The sequence below is a fragment of the Pipistrellus kuhlii genome, unplaced genomic scaffold (assembly GCF_014108245.1).
Source record: "Pipistrellus kuhlii isolate mPipKuh1 unplaced genomic scaffold, mPipKuh1.p scaffold_m20_p_58, whole genome shotgun sequence".
NCBI lineage: Eukaryota > Metazoa > Chordata > Mammalia > Chiroptera > Vespertilionidae > Pipistrellus > Pipistrellus kuhlii.
The window spans coordinates 764,029-787,522 of record NW_023425560.1 but is presented as its reverse complement, the minus strand read 5'-3'; the positions used below and the strand labels follow the sequence as shown (position 1 = coordinate 787,522).

Below are 23,494 nucleotides of genomic sequence, written 5' to 3'. Positions count from 1 at the left end.
ACTCTGAGCTTCACCTGCCAGAATGCACCCCATGGTGTTTTGTGGTTTTTAAAAAAATATATATTTATTGATTTCAGAGAGGAAGGAAGGGAGAGGGAGGGGGAGAGAGAGAATATGGATCAGCTGCCTCCTGTACATCCCACACTGGGGATTGAACCTGCAACCCTGGCCTGTGCCCTGACCAGGAATCAAACCCTGACCTCCTGGCTCCTAGGCCGATGCTCACGCCTGGCCGTCCTGGCTGGGCTCCCGGTGGGTGTGAGCTGAGGAGCAGTGCCTGCAGGTGCCCAGTACAGCGGCTGGCAGGAGACCGGGCGCTCGGCCGCAGTCACTCCCACAGTCTCTCCCACAGCCACAGGGCGTCCGTGGTCTGGGGGTGCGCACCGCTCCTCCTGGCTTTGGCCCCTCAAAGAGCCGCTTGCTGGTCACGGGGAGGCTGAGTCCACCCTGCTGAGGGGTGGACACGTTTCCCACCCAGAAGCGGCTGGGGGCTGGGGGTGCAGAGGAGCTGGGCACCAGGCACCTCCCGGCCGGTCCTCCTGCAGCCCCCCCGCCCCCCCCCCCACGGGGAGTCCCGGCTGCGCCCGGCAGTCACAGTATTTGGGGCAGCGCTGTTTGCCGTGGGGAGGGATGTCCAGGTGCCGCGTGGCCGTGACCTCGGGTGGTGCTGCCCGGCACGGTTCGAGCCGAGATCCCTCAGGGAGGGCCAGGGCTGCCCGGTGGTGGTGGTGGCGTGACCCGGAGGAGGAGATGTGCCCGAGCCCCTGCCTCCGCCAAAGACTCGCCCGGGCTGGCAGCTGCTGCTTGCTGCCCAGCTGCAGGCGCGGTCCCCAGGCGGCCAGCCCACCGCTCCCCTGCCCCTCCCCTCCCCAGGGGTGGCTGACCAGCTGCAGACCAACTACGCCAGCGACCTGAGGAGCATTCTCAAGACCCTCTTCGAGGTCATGGCCACCAAGCCGGAGATGGACGACAAGGACAAGCTGCGGAAGGGTGAGTGCCCTGGGGTGTCCAGCGCATGGGGGCGGGGCACCCGGCAGCCCCCACTCCCAGCGTGGGCAGGGCCGGCCCTCCACGCCCGGCCGGGGATGGGACGGAGCATGGACCCAGCTCCCTCTCTTCCAGTGACCCAGACGCTGCGGGGCGCGGCCCTGGAGGACTGCGCCCTGTGCCAGGAGACCCTGTCGTCCTCCGAGCTGGCAGCCAAGACCCGGGACGGAGACTTGGAAGGTGTGTGGAGCGCTGGCCCGTCTGACGCTTGCTCTCTGTCCAGACCACAGCCTGGAGGTCAGGGACCCCTGCCCCCACTAGCCTGGAGCTGGTGGCTGGAGGCCGGTGGCTTGCTGGTCAGGGAAGGGCACTGGGAAGACCCCGGGGCCCTGGGGGGCATGTGTCCCTCGGAGCCTGGAGGTGCTGGAGGGTGAGGGCGGCTGGGCCTGAGCGGGGTCCCAGGTGCGTAGCCCAGGAGGCGGAAGCTGACCCTGCGATAGGCCAGGTCACACCCAGGGTCCCGGCTCAGGGCCTGGGGACAGGCGCACCGCGAGGAGTGGGTGAGGAGGGCAGGGCGGCTCTGGCAGGGCCCGGGGGGGGGGGGCAGGCAGGAAGTCCCCGGACTCGGGGCCCCGGCGGGTGCTCTCGTCGGCCTGAGCTGGAGGCCGGCCGGCCCACCCAGGGCGTCGAGGGGTCCAGCAGGCGTTGGTGGGGGTGCCGGGGGCCAGAGTGAGAGCCGACCCTGTGGTGTGGGCGAGCTGAGGGCCCCAGAGGGTGGCCCGTAAGGAGAGGCCGGGGAGGCAAGGCGCCTGGGTGGCCGGTGGCCGGGCGGCCTTCACCGTCCATGGGAGGCCCGGGGCCTGGGGGCTGCAGGGTGGCCGGGCCTCAGGGCACCTCTGGGAGTCATGCTCGTTTCGGCCTGGAACATGGCGGCCCCTGGCTGGGGGAAGTGACCGTCTTGTTGTACAAGCTGCTCCCCACATTACAGAGCTCCTGAGAATGGGAGAGGGGTCCCTGTGACCCCGTGACCCTGTGGGAGGCGGGGCCTGGCAGCACCAGCCTTGGCCTCTGGAGGTGGACGGGAGTCTGCCTGGGCCTCCAGGGACCAGGGTCCAGGGACCCCTGACACCCCACAGTGTAGACTTCTTTATTTCTCAGTTCCTACCACTGCCCAAGGGCCTTGCCAGCTGGGTGCTGGAGGCCTAGGCTTGGGAGGGGGTGATCCAGGTGAGGCTGGGTCTGACCCACAGGCTCTGCCCACGGGTGTGCAGACTGACCGCTCACAGGGGAGGCTCCTGCACACCCACCTGCGACCCCAGACCCCCTGACCCCCGCCCCCGTCGTGGCTGCATGGCTCCCTGTGCCTGACGCCACTCCCCCCTTGTCACAGACCCGCCCGAGTGGGTCCCGGACGAGGCCTGCAGCCTCTGCACCGCCTGCAAGGCGCCCTTCACAGTCATCCGCAGGAAGCACCACTGCCGCAGCTGCGGGAAGGTGGGCCGCGCCCCCGCCCAGCCCCCGCTGTGGGACCCTGCCCGGCCCTGCTCCGCTCAGCATGGCCTCGGGCACTTGGCCCACGGGGTCTGGATGGTGCCCTGTCCCCTCCCTGCTGCTGCAGAGCTGGGAGCAGGGGGACAGGGTTGGGGTTGGGGGGGTAGGGGGGAGAAAGACAGGGAGTCTAAACAGGAGCCTGCAGCAACTGGTGAGGGGCCTGAGACACACACACACACACCCGCCCATCTGGAGCACCCTGTCCCAGGTTTTCCTGAAGGCCCCGCCCCACAGTGGCCGGGCAGGCCCCGCCCCCTCACGCCAGCCAGGAAGGAGGTTTGGGAGGCCAGGGCGCTCAGGGCTCGGACACTGTCCTCCGGGTGCTGTCCTGTGGGGCCAAGGTCAGGGTGCGTCCAGGTGGGCACGGGGGACCCTCCCAGCTCACACCCGCCCCCCGCCTTCCAGATCTTCTGCTCGCGCTGCTCCTCGCACTCGGCGCCGCTGCCCCGCTACGGGCAGGTGAAGGCGGTGCGCGTGTGCACGCACTGCTACGTGTTCCACGTGACGCCCTTCTACAGCGACAAGGCGGGCGTCTGACGGCACCGGGCGCCCGGTCGGACCGCCGGACCGCGGACAACCAGGGCGGCCGCGCTCCCCGCCCGGTCCGGAGCGCGCGGACCGCACCCATCAGGCTGCTGCCCGGAGACTGGCAGGGCAGCCAGGCCGCTCCCCACCTCCAGGGCCAGGGGAGGGGGTCCCTGGGCGCCAGGGGCTGCCCTGCACACCCACCGGCCCCGCTGGGCTGCGGCCTGGAGGCCGGGCCTGCAGAAGGCCTGCTGGGGGCGCCGCTGGGCAGCCTCAGCGCCAGGGACACGGCAGGAGAGGGCTGGGCCTCGGTGCCCCACAGGCTCCCCACACGCTTGCCAAACCAGTGCCCAGAGCGGGGGCCTATCTCATCCCTTCCCCTACCCCCGACTCCCCGCACACCATGCCCGCCCTCGGGGCCTTGCTGAGCAGTGCACGGCTCCCCGTGCCCAGCGGTCCTCTGGGTGAGCCCTGCCCTGTGCTGCCTGCCCACCCATCCACTGCGGGTGGGGAGGCCATGGGGACCCACAGACAGGCCCGGGTCTCAGGCCAGGGCTCCCAGGCAGCCAAGGACCCCGGGCCCGCCCCCCCTTCCCCCCCGGCTGCCCCCCCCTGGCCCCGCCCCCCCGCTTCCCGCACCCCTGGGACCCCGGCCCCCCTCCTCCGCTGGGGTGGGGCGGGGCCCAGCGGGACTCCTCAGGCTAAATCTCAGGCTTCACGTTGCAAAGAGGGTTGCAGCTTTATTTTTGGAGAGAGACACACCTACTGCTTCTTTTATAGGAGAAACGGGTCGCTGCTCAGCGCGGCCACGCACGGCGGCGGCCGGGGCAGGGAGGGTCTATGATGGAGTGACTGTTCTGTATGGAGATTATTTTTATTTTCTAAATGCTGTAATTCGACACCATTTCCATAAATCTATTTACGGACTGCAGACCCCTCGTTGCCCGTGAACACGGACACCTTTCTCTCGCTCAGGAAGCTGGGGGGCTCTGGGCTCTGGGGACAGTCCAAGAGCAGGACTGGCTTCCTCTCCACCAGCCCCAGGAGGAGGTGGCTCCCCACCCCCACTCATCCGGGGGCTCCAGCGCTCCCCTGCCCCGGGACGGCGGTCACTCCACCCTCTGCCGGGCTGCCCCCCGGACGCAGAGCCAGGACCTGGGGGTGAGGAGGCCTGTGGTCACCCGGCGGGTCAGCAGGGAGGTCAGGAATCAGCCCTGCAAGCTAGCCTGGCACTGGAGCAGGTCGGCCTCCTGAGCCTCAGTTTCCCCATCGTCACCACCATCACCTTCTTGTCTCTGCTTTCTAAGCGCATCCCCTCCACCCCCCGACAGCCCTCAGGGAGCAGCACTCCGTGCTGAGGAGGCCGAGCACCTGGGGACACTTTCAGGGTCTCAGCTCCGGGGACAGGCCCTCCACCCGCACCGGGCCCTGGTCTGGAGCAGGAGGAAGGCAGGGCCGCCAGGAGCCGGCACGCTGGGCTGGACTGCCCACCTTGCCCTGCTCTGGGCTGCACCCGAGGCTGGGAGAGGCCAGCACGCTGTCCAGCACCCTCCTTATGCTTCCAGTAATGGGCGGGGTGTGTGTGTGTGTGTGTGTGTGTGTGTGTGCACCTGAGCCTGGCTGCCCACCCCTACCCCCACCCCCAGGGACTCAGGACCCCAGGGGCAGGTCACCAAGAGGAAGGCCTGGCAGGGAGCACCCAGAGCTCCCTCCCTCTCCAAGGCGGCTCAGTGGGGGAGGAGGGGCAGGAGCCACCATACCTGGCTGTGCAGGGCCGCCCTGGGGTAGAACGGGGAAGCCCCAACCAGGCCACTCCTCCCACTGCCACGCAGCTCAGTGCACACAGCCCCCACTCCCGGCCCCTGGAGGGCTCCCTCTGCCGGCCCCTTTGCGGCTCACCTGTTCCCACAGACATGCTCTCCGGCCCCGCCCACATCCCCTGGGAAAACCCAGGCGGGCAGCCGCCCGCCCCAGCTGGCTGTGTCACCCTGGCGGGGTAGGGGCACGTGGAAGGAAGAGGCTGTTAGTGTTAGGATTTCTGAAGGTGATGAAGGCCAAATGGGGGGCAGGATTGGGGGTCACACCACCCTGCTCCCCACACCATCCTGCTCCCCCAGCCCACCAGGGACCCCCTTTTCCCTCCTTTCTGGGGCTCCGGGTCCCTGCTACAGCCCATAATGGCCACCAGGGGGCGCCCATCCTCCCGCCTCCTCCCCCAGTGTGGCCTGATGACCAGGGTGTTGGGGGCCACTGGGGTGCTGCCTGCAGGGGTCCCCCGCTGTGGACGGGCCCTCCAGGTCCAGATGGTACACCGGCGCAGCCACACCCGCGGGCCAGGCCCTCGCCTTTGGGCTCCTTAAGGGGGTGGGTGGAGGGTTCAGACAGGATCCTGGCTCAGCAGGGGCCACAGGCAGGCAGACACCCCCCGAATGGCTCAGGGGGAGGGAAAAGGGGGTCCTGGTGGGGCTGGACCCCAGGGCCACGCCATGGAGGGTGGGCTCTGCCTGCGCTCGGGACTCTGCAGCGAGAGCATGGGGAGGGGGCAGGACCCAACGCCCCACCCACGTCACTCACGTGACCTGGAGGAGCTGGGCTCCCGCCAGGCTCCCCGGAGCCGCCGCCTCCAGGCAGCCTTCCGGTTCCGTGGTGGCCCTGCCCGGCCTCACTCACGTCCTCAGAGCAGAGCCCAGGTCGGAGCAGCCACTTAAACACGAGCAGGGCTTGGGGTCCGTTTGCTCCCAAATGGCCAGGGCAGCTCAGGCTGGACCCTGCCCTGAGCTGGGCAAGGATGGCACCCAACACCCCAGACCCGCCCTGCCCGAGGGGCCTGCAGGTCCGGGGTCACCGAGCTGCGGTGCCGGCGGGGCCTGGTGGGCTGGGGCAGCAGTGTGGGGAGGTGGGTGGTGTGGGGAGTTGGGTGCCGGGATACAGGGGCACAGAACAGCCTGAGAGTCTGACAGATGGTGATGCTGCCAGCGGGGAGAGCTCAGGGCTGGGGACTGTGGAGCGCTCTGAGCAGGGGGCACAGGTTTGTGGTGTGGACGCCTCGCAGGGATGGGGTGGGTGGGGCAGAGGCCAGGGTCCCCTGCTGGGACCTGAGCGCAGTCAGCGGCAATGGCGCTTAGCCAGTCCCCCCTCTTCCCCTGCTGTTCCTCCCGTCACTCAGTCACTCAGGACCCTGTCCTCGGAGGGTTCTGTGTCCTCACACTCACTGAGCCACCTGCTGCCTCTGGGGAGAGGCTGTAGGGTGACCCAGACCCAGGAATGGGAGCTGGGTGGGTTCCTGGGCTGAGGCCCTCAGGGCATCCCGCCGAGAGAGGAGGCCTCTGCCCTGGGCCCAGGCGGGGGTGGAGGGGTGGGGTGCCGGCCAGGGAGACCCAGGACAGAGAAGCCCAGCAGCAGGCCCTGGACGGGGTGTTGGGGTGAGCCCCACAGTCCCTATTGTTCACAGTGGGTGACAGGTGGCAGGTGAGGAGGCAGCTGGCCCAGCCTGTGCTCAGGGAGGAGGGATGGGCACCTGCCGCTGACCCTCATCCAGAACCGGGCCCAGGGCAGTTCTGCGAGGCCTATGCCCCGCTCCCAGGTGGGGCCAGGGGTGGAGACTGCGGGCCCCCGAGACTGGTACCCACCCCTCCCACAGTAATGTCTTCCATGGGGCCCCCTGCGCCTTCCTAACTCCTGCCCGCTCAGGGCCATCTCCTGGGCTGCCCCTCCGCTTGGGACCTGGAAGCTCTGCCCGCCAGGCTCCTGCCCTCTGGCCCAGCCCCTAGATGCAAATGGAGGCGAGGTGGGAGCGACCCCGTCTGGTCGCAGGCCAGGCGGCTCCCATGGTCACCCCGTCACTGCGCTGCCAGCGGGGCCCAGAGTGCACCGTCGCCCCCACCCTGCCCCCGCCTCAGGAGGGAGCCGGCATCCCGCAGGTGCGCTCCCGGGGATGTGCCTTCAGCCCACCCGGCACAGGCGCAGGGGTGTGGCCTCGCAGAATGCTGACCAGCAAGTGGGAACTGCAGGCCCCGCCTCCGGGACCCAAAGCCCAGAATACACCGCCCCTCCCAGAGTTGGGCGCCCCCTTTTCCTCTGCACCCTGAGCACCCTACAGACTAACCGGAGAGGACAGTGCCTGGCTCTTGTCAGGGCTCCGCCCTGGCCCTGGGGTGGCTGTGGTGCGGGAGCAGGAAGTGCGGGGTTAGCATCAAAGGGGTGTTTAATGTCTGCCCCAAGGGCCCTGCCCTCTGCTGGGTGCACGGTCCTAATCCCATTTCCCATCACACAGCTGCACTGGCACCCCAGCACGGCATGCTGTGTCACCATCCCTGCACCCATCTCCACTCCACTGGACTCCCAGTTTCCTTATCTGTGGCTTGGAGATGCAGACACATACAGAAGGAAATGCAATGCGTCCTAGGACCACAAGTGCGCAGGTCTTTATAGTTTTTCCTAGGGGCCCAGTGCACGAATTCGTGCACCTTGAAAGGAACTGTGGGCCAGGAGGCTGTGGTAGGAACAAGGGCAGGTCTCGGCCATCCTCTGTGTTCTGGCCTGGCCCATCCTGCCACGGCCCCCAGGGGGCCCCACTCACACCCACTGATGGCATGGAGCGGTTGGGGCCAGCGCTGGGTGTCAGCAGCGGCTGCTGCCCCGATAGCCTCTTAGGAACATGGGGAGGTGGAGAAGCCCTCAGGGGCAATTGGGGACAGCAGCTGCTGCTGGCACCCACTGACTGGGCCAAATTATTGGGACTGATGCTGGGTACTGGCAGTGGGTGGGAACAGGGCCGGTGCCAGGCAGGACCATGGCTTGTGGGAGCAAAGAATTTTCAGTAAGCCCTGATGACAGCAATAGGCGCTCCACCTTCTGGCACCTCCCACTCACCTACACCACCATCCCGCTGGGGCTGATCCCCACCATGTTCTGCACACGCCCCCTGTTGGTCAGTGCACATCATAGCCACCAGTTGTTCTGCTGTCTGGTCTATTTGCATTTTAAGGTTTTATACAGATAGATGTTTTTTTTAAGACTGGGGCAGCAGCAGTGCCTCCAATTTAGAATGTTTGTGTGTGGAGGGGGTCCAGCCACCTTGTTCCCCACATTTGGCAGCCTGCTGGTTCCATGCTCAGGACCTGCCAAGCCACCAGCAACATGGTCGGTCCCCTGTACCGAGGCCAGTCCCTGGTCTGACTGGGCCAGCTTAGGGCCAGGGGCACCAGGGCTGATGGCCAGCTGGGAGCTTGGTGAGGCCACTCTCTTCCCCAGAAAGTGCTTTCTTGGCTCCTCCTCTAGAAATGCGTCCCCAACACACGGGAGCACGCAGGCCTCACTCGTGGGGGCCCCTCCCCACCGTGACAGCAGATCTTTGCTTCCTCCCTTTGCTGTGGAGTCCACTGGCCGCTTCAGAGACACTGCCGCCTCCGTTGTCCAGCTGATGTCCTCCAGGAGATCTGCTCTTAGGCTCCCTGCGCCCCTCCTCCAACCAGGCTCCCCTGCGGTCGCTCAGAGTCTGGCCGCTCCACGCGATCTCCCGAGGCCGCCGCAGGCCCGGTGCTCTCGCGGAGCCATGGCTGAGCCGGCTCTGGGGACTCGGGCTCCCCCTGCGCACGGTGTGCAGACCTGGGCTGGCACGGCGTCCAGCCGCTCCCTCCCGGCGTCCCAACGGGCTGCGCGCAGGGCCAGGCGGCCTGCGGTCCCACCGCGCTCCGCTTCCTCTCGGCAACACGTCCGGCCGCGGCTCCCTCATTGGCTGCGCGCCCCGCGGCCGGCCATTGGCCCGCGGTCCTATTTTACATAGGCCGCCCTGGGCCAATCGGCGCGCAGCACCTACTTAACATGCACGCCGGCCACCAGTCAGCGAGCGCGGGGGCCGGGCCACCACGTGCTGTTGCTAAGCTTGGGCTTCTAAATTGTTACTAGTGCGGCGGGCCTATCCGAACCCAGCTCCGCATCTGTCAACATTCTCGGCCCAGCCCGAGGCGCTCGGCCGGCTCTCATTGGCCACGTCCCGGGCCAGCGCCCGCCCCCGGAGCACGAGTGCCGCCCCCCATTGGCTGCGCCGGCCGCCGTTCGCCCTCAAGTGTCAATTTGAGGGCCCGAAGCGGAGGGTGGCGGCCGAGCGCCCTGGGAGCCCGCGGGAGTCGGGGCAGTGGGGCGGCGGGGCGCGCGGGGCGGGCGGCGAGCGGAGCCGGCCGGAGCGGGCCGGGCAGCGGCCGCCGCCGTCCCGGAGCGCGCGCGGGCGGGCCGGAGGATGGAGCTGAACTCCCTGCTGATCCTGCTGGAGGCGGCCGAGTACCTGGAGCGCAGGGACCGAGGTAGCGCCCGCGCCCCTTTGTGCGCCGGGCCGCGGGCGGGCGGGCGGCGGGGCCGGGGCGGGGCCCGCTGACCGCGCCGTCTGTCTGCAGAGGCCGAGCACGGCTACGCCTCGGTGCTGCCCTTCGACGGCGACTTCGCCAGGAAGAAAACAAAGGCCGCCGGCCTGGTGCGCAAGGCTCCGAACAACAGGTACCCCCCCCCCCGCGGCCGTCCCTGTCCGCCGCCCCCAGGGCCCCTCCCGGCCCGGACCTCGGCCCGCAGCCGCCCGCCGCCCGCGCCGCGCGCCCCGGCGGCCAGCCTGGAGGAGGAGGCGCCCCGGCCGCAGCCCGGCCCCGCCCGGCGGCCCCGCCCGCGCCGTCGCCATCTTCCTGCGGCCGCGCCTCCCGGCCTCTCGCGTAAACACTGCCACGCGTACAGCCCGCGCCGCCGGGGTCTCCTCCCGCGGCGCTCTCCGCCCCCAAGTTGTTACGGACTTTTCCGCGCAGGAAAAAAGTTGTCAGAGGGCGTTGGCCGGGGCCCCGTGGGTCCGGGGAAACTGAGGCTCGGTGCAGCGCGGCGTGGGGCTGGCCACCTGACCGGCTGGCCCCGTGGATGGGCCGCACCCCCCCTCTGTCTCCCGAGAGGGCCCCCACCTCCAGAGGCCCGGACAAAGCGGGTGCCCAGAGGCCCTGCCCTGACCCCACTCCCCCGCGCTGTCCACGCCCGGCAAGGACACAGTGGAGCCCGGCGACAAGTTTTGGAGTCCCCTCTGGCACCTGAGGCCCTTTTTAAGGGGGTGGGGAGAGGGGGCAGGCCCTGCAGCTTCTCCCAACGCAGGAAGCCTCCCCGCCCCCACCCAGGAGGCAGAAGCGCCGAGGCTGGAGCGCGAATCCCTGGGTGGGGGTAGTGGGGGCCTTCAGCTCGGCTCCCGTGGCGTTCCCCTCTCCTGGTCACTGTGAGGACCATGGCACACCTGGCACTGCCCAGGGTCCGCCTTGGCCCGATGTCACCGGGCTGGGAGCTGCACTGGTGGGGGGCTTTGGGGCCCCTGGGGGAGGGTGTGGACCCTGGCTGAGTGGGCCAGATGGGTAGAGCTGGAGAAGCAGAAAGGCTGGCACCAGGACCTGTGCCATCCTGGTGCCCTGGGCCTGGCAAGGACCAGGTTCAGTCTCCATCCTCTGTGGCTGGGGACTTGCCTGCGCCCCGGACCTTGGTCCCCTCCTGGGGCAGTCTGGGGAAGAACTTGAGTGTTGGGGGTGGCACTGCCTCCGGTTTCGGAGAGCTAGCCAGGCCCCCGTGCCCTGCACCCAGGGGAGACTCCAGGGTGAGACGCCCGTGGCACAGGGTGCCCAGGCGGATCACCAGAATCACAGCGAGGCTCTGTGTGCTCCTGCGTGCTGTGCTCATAACCGCCCTCCCGGAGCAGATGGCATCTTATCCCGTTTTCAGAGCTGGCCGCCCTCCTCCCTGGGACTCCCTAGCCTCCCACATTCTGCCAGGATGGAGCCTGGAGGGTCTCCTGGAGTGGGGTGCACCTCCCTGCCCTCCCACGGCCAGAGCCTGACTCCCCGGTGCCTGAGGCTCCAGAGGCTCCGGAGACGGACGGTCCCTGGAGCTGTCGTGGCCCAGATGGGCCTCAGCCAGCCCAGCACAGGGGCGAGGGCAGACCGGGGCCCAGAGGACCCAGGGCCCTGTCCTGGTGGCACATCCCCACACCTGGGTGGTGAGCGGGAGGGCAGGGTGTGGGGCCTCCAGCCAGTGCTTTCAGAGCCAGCTGGCCAGGGGTCAGGTCCTACAGGAAACGGGGCAGAAATGCTACCTCCAGGGATGGGCGAGCCAGGTGATGCCAGGAGTGTGTTCAGCATCGCCCTGGCCAGGGCGCCCTCCTCCCCCAGGCCACGTGGCAGGCATAGCCCAGAGCAGGGTGCACTGGGACCTGGGACCCATCTCCCCACAAAGCTCCCACCGGCGTCTGGACCAGGAGGGCTCTGGGCCCCTGTCCACCCTCTGCTCCTGAGGCGTCCCCTCCTGGCAGGGTGGGGTCCAGGGGTGGGCGTGAGGGCTTCTCTCTGTGACCCCTGCATCCCCCATACGCAGGCTCACCTACAGACTCACGCTGCCCCTCTGGTTGAGGCCGGACGGGTCCTCCCAGTTTGGGGGAGCTTCTGAGGCACCTTGCCGGGCCCATGAGACCAGCAGGCGCTCCGCCCCTGGAACCAGTGCGAGGCTGCACCGGAGGCGCAGGAGCCTGCTGCCAGGAGGGAGGGAGGGAGGGAGGCCGTGGGCCCAGGTGGCGGTGGCAGGTGGCAGAGGTGGGTGGGATGGGGAGGCACTCGGCTCCACGGGCGATGCCTGGCCGAGGTCCCGGAGCAGGAGAGACAGGGCAGGCAGGCAGAGGTCAGCAGACGCTCAGGCACGGGGCTGGGCTGGGCTGCCCCAAGGTGGCCTGGCGCACTGCTCACATGTGAGGCAGCCTGGCAGCCCGGGAGCCCCGTCTGGCCCGAGAGGTCCCTGTCGGGACTGGGGGAGGGAGGGTGACGTGGCACTGCCCACTGGCGTCCCTGTGTGGATGGCGGGGGGAGAGCTTGAGCGGCAGATGGGGCCTCTGAGCTCGGGCCCAGGGTGGCCGCTTCGCCAGACTGCACCCCAGAGGGGAGTGGAGGGCCGGCTTTGGTCTCCCCACGCCCCCTGGCACATCTCAGGTTCCCTCGGGGGCTGGTCCCTCGGGGGCTGGGTCCGCTCTGTCCCTGGGTGTCTCGCTGGAACAGGGCTGTGGTGAGCACGTGTGTGAGCTGAGCAGGTGGGGTGGTGTCTGGCCTCGGGGAGTGGGGAGCAGAGAAGGCGGGCAGCTCAGTGCCCGGACGGGGCTCAGGGACACGGGGGGGGGGGGGTGTCGGCTCCAGGACCGGCTGCCACGGCCTCCTGGGCCCCCACCCTTTCTAGAGCAGGACCTGGACCCTCCTGCAGCCAGGGCCTCACCTGCCGCACTGTAGGCGAGCCAGCTGGCCCTGGGCAGCCCCGGACATGGCTTCCTCCTAGGGTCCCGTCCCCGTCCCTGGTGCAGGGTTTCCCCAGCCTTTGACCCGCGGCTGCTCACCTGCCCAGCCCTCCCTGCCCGGGTGCCCGTGCTCCGGGGATGGCAGAGCAGTGAGCTCTGTTTTCTGTCTCTCTAAACAGGTCTTCACACAACGAACTAGAAAAGCACAGGTAAGTGACCCTCTCCCCACCCCCAGTCTCTGCTGGGGGGCTGTGCGGCCCCCCCACTGCTCACTGTGCCCGGGGAGGGCCCACCTGCCACCCGGCTGTGGGGTGTTGTTCTGGAAGGAGGAGGCCGGGCTCTGAGGCCGGGTGGGCCCAGGCCTGGGGGCTCTGCCTGGGTCCAGCGCCAGGTCAGGGGGGCGGGGGGCGGGGACCTGGGGCAGGGTCCCGTGTGCTGTGTGGCAGTTGGGCCAGCCCCCGGGCGGAGGAGATCCGTCTGCTTTGGGGCATGTAAGCCCGTTTGGGGGCAAGCCTTCAGCCCTTAGAATGCTGGCCTCTGCCCAGCGGGGTCAGCCTCTTGATTTGGGGCCCCTTCCTGCCCCTGGGACCTCCTGCCCCTGGGACCCCCTGCCCCTGGGGCCTCCTGCCCCTGGGACCCCCTGCCCCTTGGACCCCCTGTCCCTGGGACCCCCTGCCCCTGGGACCTCCTGCCCCTGGGACCTCCTGCCCCTGGGACCCCCTGCCCCTGGGACCCCCTGCCCCTGGGACCCCCTGCCCCTGGGACCCCCTGCCCCTGGGACCTCCTGCCCCTGGGACCCCCTGCCCCTGGGACCCCCTGCCCCTGGGACCCCCTGCCCCTGGGGCCCCCTGCCAGAGGCTTGTCTGCAGGGCAGTGGGGCAGGCAGCCAGTCCCCAGCCACGTGGGCCCAGGATGGAACCCGAGAGCCACCTCATGCCCACCCCCTGGTCCACAGGGTCCAGGTTTTCCTGGAGGAGGGGCCTTGGTCCCTGAGAAGCAGGAAGGGCAGTGGGTCACCATGGAGTCTCCTCGCTCAGCCTGTCCCCCGAGCCCACACCTTCCCCTCTCGGGCGTCCATGCCCTGGCTGCCGCCTGGCTGCAGGGCTCCCTCTGGCCACGGGCTCTCTGTGACCTCTGTGACCTCGGCCCTGCTCTGCAGTGGGGATGAGGCACGGGCACGCGTGGCCTCTGCATGCGGTGCCCTCTGGGCTGATCTCAGGGGCGTGTGTAGGCACAGAGGTCCCCCAGGCAAGAGCCCTGCTGCCAGGACCAGGGACGAGCCCCAGGGACTCTGTAGAAGCTGTCTCCTGACCTTTGCTCTCATCTGTGCAATGGGCCAGCTCTTTCCTCCCTCCTTGGGTTGGAGTTGGGGGGGGGGTCTGCATTCCAGTTGAACCTTCCCGGCCTGCTCTGGGAAGGTTTGGAGCGAGGCCAGGTCTCTTTGTCCCCACCCCCTCCCCCTCCACAGCCAAGGCAGCGCCAACTCTCGCTCCCCCGGGACCGGGCCTGCTCTGGGCGGGTGCCGGGTAGGGACAGGACACCGTGTTCTCTGGAGGAGCTGCACTTCCTGGACTGGCCCTGTGTGTGTGTGCGCGTGAGGGGCTCCAAGGCCATGGAGGTGGGGCAGGTGCAGGGCCCAGACAGCCCGCGGGCCGCGGTTGCTGCCAGGCTGGGGGGGTGGCCCGGACGGGGACCTGGGAGCCTAGGCGGCAGGCGGGGTGCTCTGGGGAAGGCTTGCTGGGGGGTGCCTAGGCCAGCCCTCAGTGCGGACAGACAGAAGGGATGACACGGGGGACGGAGAGGGCAAAGGCATGGTAGCTCTTCCAAGGAGGACAAGGGCTTTGACCCCTGACCTTGGCCTCGGACACCTTGTTCCAGAGCCCGCCCTTAGGCTGAGCCTCGTGGGCCCCTTCTGAGACAGAGGCAGGATGGGCAGGCGGCCTGGCCAGCTGGCAGGTGTGCACGGCCCCGGGGAGCCCACGGGCCCGGAGCCTGGGATCCTGGCGGGGACCTCGGCCTCAGCTGTACCTGCGGCTGCCGGCGCTGACGCCAGATGCGCCTGGCACCGGCCGCAGGCAGGGCCGAGTGCCGTCCTGTCCTCAGGAAGGAAGGAAGCCCTGGCGGGGGCGCCCCGCTGCTCCCCGGGGCGGCGTGGACGTCTCCCCCCGCGGCGTGCCCTGCGGGGCCTGCTCTGAGCCGCCACCCCAGCCGGCCCGGCCCTCCTCCTGCCGCCCAGGGCTCCGGTGCGTCTGAGGCTGATGCTTGGCCACCGGCCCCGGAGGCCTGCCGTCCTGGAGGCCACGTGTTCCCTGACGGGCTTGAGCTTTGGCAAGTGAGGAGCGGCGGGGCTCACCCCAAAGGCTGGCCCAGGCCCCCAGTCAGACCCTGCCACCTCTCCCCCCATGGAGTGCAGGGTGGGGGGGTCCTCCCGGGCAGCCACAGGCAGTCGTCATGCACCTCACAGCTAGAGAACGCAGCTGAACAGAGGGGAGAACGGGCATGTTCATCTTCCCCCCAACCCCCCCGTGCATTTCCCTCTGGGACAGCCAGGCCTGCGGTGCTCAGAGCACAGACGGCTGGGACCAGCCCCTCGGGCTGGTGGACCCTCCATGCAGCTCGGGGCCTCCTTGGAGGAGCAGGGCTTACGGGGAGGAGCTAGGAAGGGCCGGTCAGGACTGGGCTGTGGCGGCTGCAGGGACGGAGGGCTGTTCACAGGATGCAGTGACTCCCGCGCAGCCCAGGCTGTGGGATCTTGGTACCGCCCGCCAGTGGACCTGGGGATGCCCACGGCCTGCGGGGATGGGACACAGGGACCTGCCCAGGGCCCCACAGCCAACCCTCCTGGCACCAGTGGGCACATAAGCACGACACAGTATAGGCGTGGTGGAGCTGGTGGTGGGGGGCGCCTCTCTCTGTCTCTAAAGAAATGCCTGCCTCGTGGATGCTCAGGGACCTCCCTTGAGTCCCGCCCCCAGCTGTCCCAGGCCTCCCCGCCAGGCGCACACTGACCTGGGTGAGAGCCGATCTTGTTATCCGCTGCTCCTCGCTGGGCCTTTCACCTGACATACCTGAGCATTGCCCCCCACTGCCCCCGCCCAGGCTCCCCCCCTCCTTGTCCTGGTGCCGTGGGACAGACAGCTGTCCCCGGCTCCTCGCCTGGCCTCTGGCTCCCACTGTCCCCCCGGAGGTGGCTCTGTGGGACCCACCTGGAGTAGGAACGTGCGGTAGATGTTTGAGGCGCTGCGGCGGCCTTTGGGGGACCCCCCTCTCCCGCCAGCGACGCCTGCGGGGCCCACGAGAGTCACCGCCCCGTTTCCACCGAACTGGTGCCGCCTCCAGGCGTCCAGGGCTCTGTGTCCGGCCAGCCGTGTCTGTTCGCTCCGTGCCTGTTTGTATCGTCTGCCCTGTTTCACACCCCAGACCCCTCCTTTTGTTTGGCTGTGTACAAGCTCCGATGTCACGGGCGCTAACCGTTTGTCGTTTGTATGTATGGCCGATATCTCTCCACTGTTATTTGTCTTTTAGCTGTGTTTTTTCTTTCTTGTACCAATGTGTCTTTTTCTGATTGTAAAAGTAACATGGCTTTTTTTAGCCTAAAAAACCTGGAATACACACACACACACACACACACACACACACACACTCACACACCAAGCGCAGAGCCAGAGAAATAAACGTTGCCAACGCCTCCCTGGAGACGGTGCCTCCTGCTCTTCATTGTGTCCTGTCCAGTCTCTGTGTGCGTCTGCTGTGTCCGTGCTCACCGTGTCGGCGGCTTCCTCCCGCGCCTCCCGAGGGGGCACACGTAGGACATCGGGGAGGACGGTGCTGTGGAGTGTTGTGGGGGTACTTTTCCACTTACGTTTTCCTGCTGACTTGCATTTGCTCGTTTTCACCAAGGCCACACCCTGAGTGTGTAAGCCGGGGTGGGGAGTGCCCTGTGGTCTGGCCCTGCCGAGGCCAGTGGGGAGCTCAGGAAGGGTTGACAGGCATCGTAGGCATGGCCGAGAGGGATGTCCCCCACATTCAGGCGGCCCTGGCTGCAGAGGGTAACGGGAGGTTGTAAGAACTGCCGTTTGTCCCCGAAGAGTGGACGAGGGCACCCCCCTTGCCCACGGGGCGAGCTCGCTGGCCCCTGAGCAGTGAGGAGGCGAAGTCCTCGGACCCGGGGGGCGGGGGATTGTGCGCAGCCTCTGGGGCCCAGAGGCGCCCACCTAGTGAGCCCTTCTCTAGCCCTGCGCCACGTGGGGGGCCACGGCCCTCTGAGGGTCCCAGCTCGAGACAGAGCCGGCTGCTCGGCACACCGCCGGCCGCAGGGTGGCTGCCGAGGCCCGGCTGCTCCTGGCCCGGTGGCTGAGCCGGCACAGCCTCTGCCCTGCTTCCTGACTTGGTTTCACGGGAGAACTTCCAGGCCCCAGGGTGCCCGATGGGGCGCTGCTCCGTCTGCAGGGGGTCCCGTGTGGACGGGGTGACAGTTCCCGTGTGGATGGGTGATAGGTCCGTGTGGACGGGGTGACAGTTCTGTGTGGACAGGGTGACGGGTCCCGTGTGGACGGGGTGACGGGTCCCGTGTGGACGGGGTGACGGGTCCGTGTGGACGGGGTGACAGTTCCGTGTGGACGGGGTGACGGGTCCGTGTGGACGGGGTGACGGGTCCGTGTGGACGGGGTGACGGGTCCGTGTGGACGGGGTGACGGGTCCCGTGTGGACGGGGTGACGGGTTCCGTGTGGACGGGGTGACAGGTCCGTGTGGACGGGGTGACAGTTCCGTGTGGACGGGGTGACAGGTCCCGTGTGGACGGGGTGATAGGTCCGTGTGGATGGGGTGACAGGTCCCGTGTGGACGGGTGACGGGTCCCGTGTGGACGGGGTGACGGGTCCGTGTGGACGGGGTGACGGGTCCCGTGTGGACGGGGTGACGGGTCCGTGTGGACGGGGTGACGGGTTCCATGTGGACGGGGTGACGGGTCCCGTGTGGACGGGGTGATAGGTCCGTGTGGATGGGGTGACAGGTCCCGTGTGGACGGGTGACGGGTCCCGTGTGGACGGGGTGACGGGTCCGTGTGGACGGGGTGACGGTTCTGTGTGGACAGGGTGACGGGTCCCGTGTGGACGGGGTGACGGGTCCCGTGTGGACGGGGTGACAGTTCTGTGTGGACGGGGTGACGGGTCCGTGTGGACGAGGTGACGGGTCCCGTGTGGACGGGGTGACAGGTCCGTGTGGATGGGGTGACGGGTCCCGTGTGGACGGGGTGACGGGTCCGTGTGGACGGGGTGACGGGTCCGTGTGGACGGGGTGACGGGTCCGTGTGGACGGGTGACGGGTCCGTGTGGACGGGTGACGGGTCCCGTGTGGACGGGGTGACAGTTCTGTGTGGACGGGGTGACGGGTCCCGTGTGGACGGGGTGACAGTTCCGTGTGGACGGGGTGACGGGTCCGTGTGGACGGGGTGACGGGTCCCGTGTGGACGGGGTGACGGGTCCGTGTGGACGGGTGACGGGTCCGTGTGGACGGGGTGACGGGTCCGTGTGGACGGGGTGACGGGTCCCGTGTGGACGGGGTGACAGACAAGGCCGGGCTGCGGGCGCCCTCCTCCCAGGGTCTGGGCTCAGTGGGCTGGGGTCACAGAGGTGAAAGGGGGAGCATGCGGGGTGGGTGCTCCCAGGGCCCCTGGCCTCTCCACTCTGCTCCAGACAGGGTGGCCTGCGCGGTGCGGGGCAGGGGAGGCCCACGGGTGGCATCCATCGGGTTAGGGTGGGCCGCGGCCCCGGACTGGATGAGCAGGACGGGCAGTGTCTGGGGGCGTGGATATGGGGGTGTGAGGCCTGAGGGCCTGACACCTCTGAGCCCTGTGCTCCAGTTTTGTGGAGAAACTGCCCTCATCTGCATGGAGATGGCGAACTCTGGAGGAAAGCAGTCCCTCCCCACTGCGGGATGCCAGCTGGGCGGGGGATCCAGGCCTCCACCTCCCTGGCCAAATGGGCTCATGTTTCTGTGGTGGCAGAGTGGCCAGTGAGCACTCCGCACCTGGCCAGGTGGGGGCGTAAGTCTGAGGCCCTGGATCTCTGGGCAGCTGACCATAACCCCCCTCCAGGCTGCCCCCTTCCCCTTCAGGCTGCTCCTGCCCCCCTCCAGCTGCTTCCCCCTTCAGGCTGTCCCCCTGCCCCCCTCTAGGCTGTCCCCCTGCCCCCCCAGGCTTCCCCCTCCAGGCTGCCCCCCCCTCCAGGCTGCCGCCCCCTCCAGACTGCCCCCCCTCCAGGCTGCCCCCCTCCAGGCTGCCCCCCCCCCAGGCTATCCCCTGCCCAGCTCCGCAGTGGAGATGGTGACAGCTGGGTGCTCGGGCAGTGCCCTGGCCACGGGTCCTCTTTTGCTGGGGCGCCGGAGGCCGTGCATGGGTCTGCCCTGAGGCCTGGGGCTGCGGCAGCTGGGACAGGGCCCTCAGCAAGGCCGGGGGAGGCTAGCCGCTGCCGGGGCCCGGCCGGCCTGACTGTCTCTCTGGCCCTTTCAGACGAGCCAAGCTCAGGCTCTACCTGGAACAGCTGAAGCAGCTGGTGCCCCTGGGCCCCGACAGCACCCGCCACACCACACTGAGCCTTCTGAAGCGCGCCAAGACGCACATCAAGGTGAGCAGGGCTGCCCTCGCCCCCGCCCTGCCCGGCGTGGCTGGCCCCGTCCAGCCCTGTGCACCTGGAAGCAGGCCCACGGCCCGAGGGTGGTGGGGCTGCTCGGCAGGTGCACGCTGGGGGGTGAGGGGGCAGCTCCAGGGGCTGCCAAGGGGTGAGGATGTCATGGGCACGCGCTGGGTTTTGTTGGGGAGATGGGGGGAGGGTGACAGATGGCCCTCCGGGGCCTGGGCTGCGGAGGTGGGGCCAGGAGGGCAGGGTGCCTTTGATGCTGGGAGGCCCGCGGGAAGCAGGTGCCCAGTGGTGGGGGGGCTTCTGGGGACCAGGCTGGTCATGGGTGTGGCTGAAGGAGGCATTGCCTGGGGCAGGCCCCAAGGTCTGAGACAGAGACCCCAGGCTTTGGGGTCCTGTGGTACATGGGCCAACCAGGGTGGTCTTAGTTCCCTCGCAGGGGCCCTGGGGCATAGAGTCCTGGGCACCCTAGGCAGGGTAATGGGAGCTGTGAGAGGCGCAGGGTGCCCGGGGGCCGTCCAAGCGGGCAGGCTTGGTTCAGGGGCTCAGGGGAGGGTGTGGCGAGGGGAAGGGACCAGGAGGGCCTGTGGGTGCCCTGTGAGCGGGGAGAGAGACGGTGGCAGTGCTGTCCTCTGGGAGGAAGTGCCAGCCCGCCTGGTGGCGCTGTCCCAGGGCGTCCGGCTCCCCAGGGGCTTGGTGGGCCACACTGGCTGGTGGCTGTGGGGCTCTGGCTGGTGGGAGGTGGGACCTAACGTGACCACCTGGAGGGCTGAGGCCAGGGCATATCACCGTCGGGGCCCTGGGGCTCCGGACCCAGGCCAGTGGGGAACGGGGAACCTGCCCGGACCTCGGTGCCCCCTGCCGGGTCCCACAGGGGGCGTCCCCGGGCTCACGGCTCCCCCGCCTCCAGAAACTGGAGGAGCAGGACCGCAGGGCGCTGAGCATCAAGGAGCAGCTGCAGCGGGAGCACCGCTTCCTGAAGCGGCGCCTGGAGCAGCTGTCGGTGCAGAGCCTGGAGCGCGTGCGCACGGACAGCACGGGCTCCGCCGTCTCCACCGACGACTCGGAGCAAGGTGGGCGCAGCCTCCCGCAGCCCGCGGGGTGGGGCCGGGGGTGGGGCGGCCAGGAGGCGGCCTGAGGGCGTGGGGTGATGGCAGTGGGCAGCGGGTGCTGGTGACTGCGTGTCCCCGGGCTGTCCGGACACCTGGCGTGCGTGCGTGCGTGCGTGCGGGGATTACAGGAGGAGGGGGCGGCTGACCTGCCCCCCGAGGCCGTGTGCTCCGGGGCCGAGGCCCAGACCTGCGCCGTCTCCCCTGGAGCCTCTGTCCCCCCCAGAGGCAGAGACCTGCCCTGACTGCCAGGAGCCCGGCTGGCAGCCTCAGGGCCCGACCCGTCTTCCCTGCTTCCCCAGAGGTGGACGTGGAGGGCATGGAGTTCGGCCCCGGCGAGCTGGACAGCGTGGGCAGCGGGAGCGACGTGGACGACCACTACAGCCTGCAGAGCGACGGCGGCTACGGGCCCCCCCGCCGCCGCCGGCCGGCCCGCCCCGGCCTCTCGTAGGCCCGGGCCCTCGGCTCCTCGGCCTGCCTGCCGCCCAGCCACGTACGCCACCCTCCGGTCCTCAGCCTCTGGGTCACTGCTGTGCCACTTGGGAAGCTCCGCAGCTCCGGGGTTGCCGCCCGCCCGCCCGCCGGTCAGGGCCACCTCGCCGCCCGCCCCTCCCCGCCGGGCAGGGACCCCTGCAGGGAGCGGGCCCAGCTCCCGAGCTCCGGAGTCCAGCGTAGCCACCCACGGTCTGTTCTCAGATTCCTAATCATTCCAGAAGTATTAAATGTCGTTGCTGCAAACCTCGGCGGGCGCCGTGTGAGGGGCTTACTGACCACGTGGGCAGCTCCGACCCCACCCCCGGCCCCAGGAGGAAGGAGTGGACTGAGGAAGGAAGGAAGGCGTGGCTCTCCGTCCATCTGTCCATCTGTCCGTCGTCCACGTAGGCTCCTGAAGCCTGGTCAGAGAGAGCCATGAGGCGGGACGCGGTGAGCACCCCGGGCAGGGGCGGGGAAGGGCCTTGGTACCCTGAGGGTGTCCGGAGCCCGGGCTGGGCTCCCGGGGCAGGCCAGGCCCCCCCCACCCCCCGGGCAGCTTCGGCTTCGCTAGGTACCTCAGGTGTACACATGCACGCACCTCGTCATGTCCTCCCGCCTGCACACGTGCACACGCACGCACATGTGGCCTCTGGACCCGGCGGTGCCTGGGACCCCGGGGTCACCGGGCAGCAGTGGCCCTGCCTGTGCCCGGCTCCCCTCCCCCGGGAGGTGCCTCCTCAGGCTGCTCGGTGTGCTCCGGGCGCAGGGCCTCGGGACCGCTGGCCTCCGGTTCACAGGAAGGCCGGGAGAGCCTGAGGCCGGGCGAGGCTGCGGGAGGCCGGGCTGGTGGGGAGGGGCGGCTCCGAGGACTCGGGCGGGCTGCCCACGCCACCTCTGTCTCCCGAACCAGATTTTTGTACTCTATTTTCCTAATCGTGGCGCGCTGTTTGCGGAGGGGGGAGTGACCCAGCGTCTCAGGGACTGGTCCGTCCGTCACCACTGTCCGAGTGTGCCTTGTGTCCTGTGTCAGGCCCCGCCCCGGCCGCCGCCACCAGCATCTCCCTCCCCCGTGCCCGGCAGGTGTCCTCCCGGCTCCCCGCCTCCTGGTCAGGGCTGCTCTCTGTCGCCCTGGCGGGAGGAGCTGTGACCGGATCCCCATGTCGCCCTGCTGTGCAGCGTGGCCTCCAGTCCGGACGGCCTGCTCACAGAGACCTAGGGTCTCACCAGCTTGAACCCCCGGCCCCCTGCCCAAGGCAAGGGCTGGTTCCCACATTGGCAGCTGATGAAGATGGCTTCGGGGTCAGGCCTTTCACTCTAAGTCCTCGTCCCCAGGGACCGCACAGCAATACTCAGGAGGCGGGCGGTGGGGCCAGCCCACAGCCTGTCTCCCCGCTCTCCGGTGCATTGTAACCACTTTGCCAACCACATGTGTCTCCCGTCCTGCCGGCGGACACCCCCGCGGGTGGCCTAGCCGAGGCAGAAAGGGGTCCCTGGAGACACGTCCGTCTGGCACAGAACCTGCCCTCCGAGGCTCGGGATGGTGGGTGCACGTGGGCCCATGGGGTCGGGTCTGGGGTCATAGGAAAACCCGTCTGCTGGCACCTCCTTCCGGGTGAACTGGACCCCCGGAGGCGTCGCCCGTCTGCCTGAGCGTGTCCTCCGGGCGATAGGGCAGGAGCCCCCGCAAGTCCACCCCAGGGACGGCCCTGACCTCTTACAGCATCAGCTCCCCACCCACCCCTACACCTGTGGAGGCTCTGCTCCCGCCTCTGCCACAGCGTCCTGTCCCGTGACCAGCCCTGGCCCTCGACCCACCTGACTGGCAGCTCCACCCATGGCTCCTCAGCCGTGGTTCCCAAGGGGTCCGGGAGTTGGCCTTGCTGGCCACCAGGGTGCTGCCCGCACCTGCAGACGTGAGGGGTGGCCCTTGGGGACAGGCCGGGTGCTCGGAGTTACATCCATTGCCCTCCCTCCAGCTCCCCGCATGTGCCCAGGCCGGTTGGTGGGTGGCCATGGTGCCCAGACAGGCCCTGCTGAGGCCTGCTGGGTTGCTGAGAGCACACCTCAGCGTTGTCCGGGCTCCATAAAGCGAGCGTGACCAGCACTGGGCCCCCAGGGGTGCCCGCACCCTCTCGTGTGCCCTCCCATGCCCATGCGGGCCACTTTGGCATTGGGTGGCTGAAATCTTTAAACCCCAGGCTCAGTGGCCCCCACCCTCCTGGCCACCACCGCAGGGTGGGTCCAGCTGGCCGGGGAGGCTGCTGGCAGCTCCCCCTCTGAGCCTGGGCCGCCTCTGCATATTCGGTGTAAGAGGCCCAGTGCCCGAGCCTCCTTCCTGGGCAGATGGAGCCCTGTGCCCGACCATGGCCCCAAGGGCCCCCCCTCCTGTCTGCCCAGGTAATCCCCATCTGCTGGGCGAGGCAGGCTCCGCCACTCCCTACTCCCTCCTCCTCTCGGGGCCAGCTAACCGGGGCCCCCTCCCCGCCTCTGTGCTTATAGGACTGACCCCGGTCCACATCCAGGGCACGAGGGCAGGTTCCGTGCCAGGGTCTGGGCTGCCCGGAGGCCTGGTGCTGGCCAGGTGGGCACATTAGAGATGCTCACTGGAGAGAGGGGTCACTCATCCACTGCTCACGGGAGGGGCTGTGCTGTACCGTCTGTCTTTGTAATATAAATACAGATTTTTATACCTCACCCCTCTGGCTTCTAGTTCTTTCCTTGCCCGTGTTTGACTCTCTCCCCCGCCTCTGGAGGGAGCCTCTCGGCCCTCACGCCCTGCCCGGGGCCTTGGCTCCCTGATACCCGATGGACCCTGGGCCTCCCACCTGCTGCAGGCTACCACCTAGACCCCACCCCTCAGCTCCCTCCCTGGACAGTCACAGCTGCACTTTGTTTTCCTTCTTTTTAATATGTTTTTATTGATTTCAGAGAG

General features: G+C 68.8%; 2 protein-coding genes across 6 annotated transcripts in view; both read left to right on the top strand.

Moving 5' to 3' along the window:
- ZFYVE28 (zinc finger FYVE-type containing 28) overlaps positions 1–3,665 on the top strand; it is a 33,312-nt gene extending 29,647 nt beyond the window's left edge. For 2 of the 3 annotated variants that reach the window (XM_045573987.1, XM_045573986.1), the window contains 4 exons: positions 874–990; positions 1,123–1,227; positions 2,378–2,481; positions 2,944–3,662. In XM_045573987.1, coding sequence (XP_045429943.1) covers positions 874–990; positions 1,123–1,227; positions 2,378–2,481; positions 2,944–3,075 — 458 coding nt within the window. In that variant the 3' untranslated portion in view covers positions 3,076–3,662. Of the gene's footprint in view, positions 1–873; positions 991–1,122; positions 1,228–2,377; positions 2,482–2,943 lie in introns of all 3 variants that reach the window. The other variant, XM_045573988.1, reaches the window with a different exon arrangement.
- A 5,492-nt stretch (positions 3,666–9,157) lies between these two features.
- Positions 9,158–23,256, top strand: MXD4 (MAX dimerization protein 4). Of its 3 annotated transcripts, XR_006740210.1 has the most exons (7): positions 9,162–9,365; positions 9,456–9,555; positions 12,523–12,552; positions 18,853–18,967; positions 19,890–20,052; positions 20,391–22,631; positions 22,665–23,256. XR_006740210.1 is itself a non-coding variant. In XM_036417163.2 (6 exons), the coding sequence occupies exons 1-6, from the start codon at positions 9,302–9,304 to the stop codon at positions 20,537–20,539; spliced, it is 621 nt and encodes a 206-aa protein (XP_036273056.1). In that variant the 5' UTR covers positions 9,162–9,301; the 3' UTR covers positions 20,540–23,256. The 3 variants fall into 3 exon arrangements, 2 of the variants coding, with proteins under 2 accessions (XP_036273057.1, XP_036273056.1); XM_036417163.2 differs by having other exon boundaries at positions 20,391–23,256; XM_036417164.2 differs by lacking the exon at positions 12,523–12,552 and having other exon boundaries at positions 9,158–9,365; positions 20,391–23,256.
- Positions 23,257–23,494: the final 238 nt, after the last annotated feature.

Coding starts and splice junctions, on each gene's coding strand:
- MXD4 (XM_036417163.2), top strand. CDS start 9,302: ATGGAGCTGAACTCCCTGCTGATCCTGCTGGAGGCGGCCGAGTACCTG. Junction 18,968..19,889: donor GCGCCAAGACGCACATCAAG/GTGAGCAGGGCT, acceptor CCCCGCCTCCAG/AAACTGGAGGAGCAGGACCG. Junction 20,053..20,390: donor CACCGACGACTCGGAGCAAG/GTGGGCGCAGCC, acceptor CTGCTTCCCCAG/AGGTGGACGTGGAGGGCATG.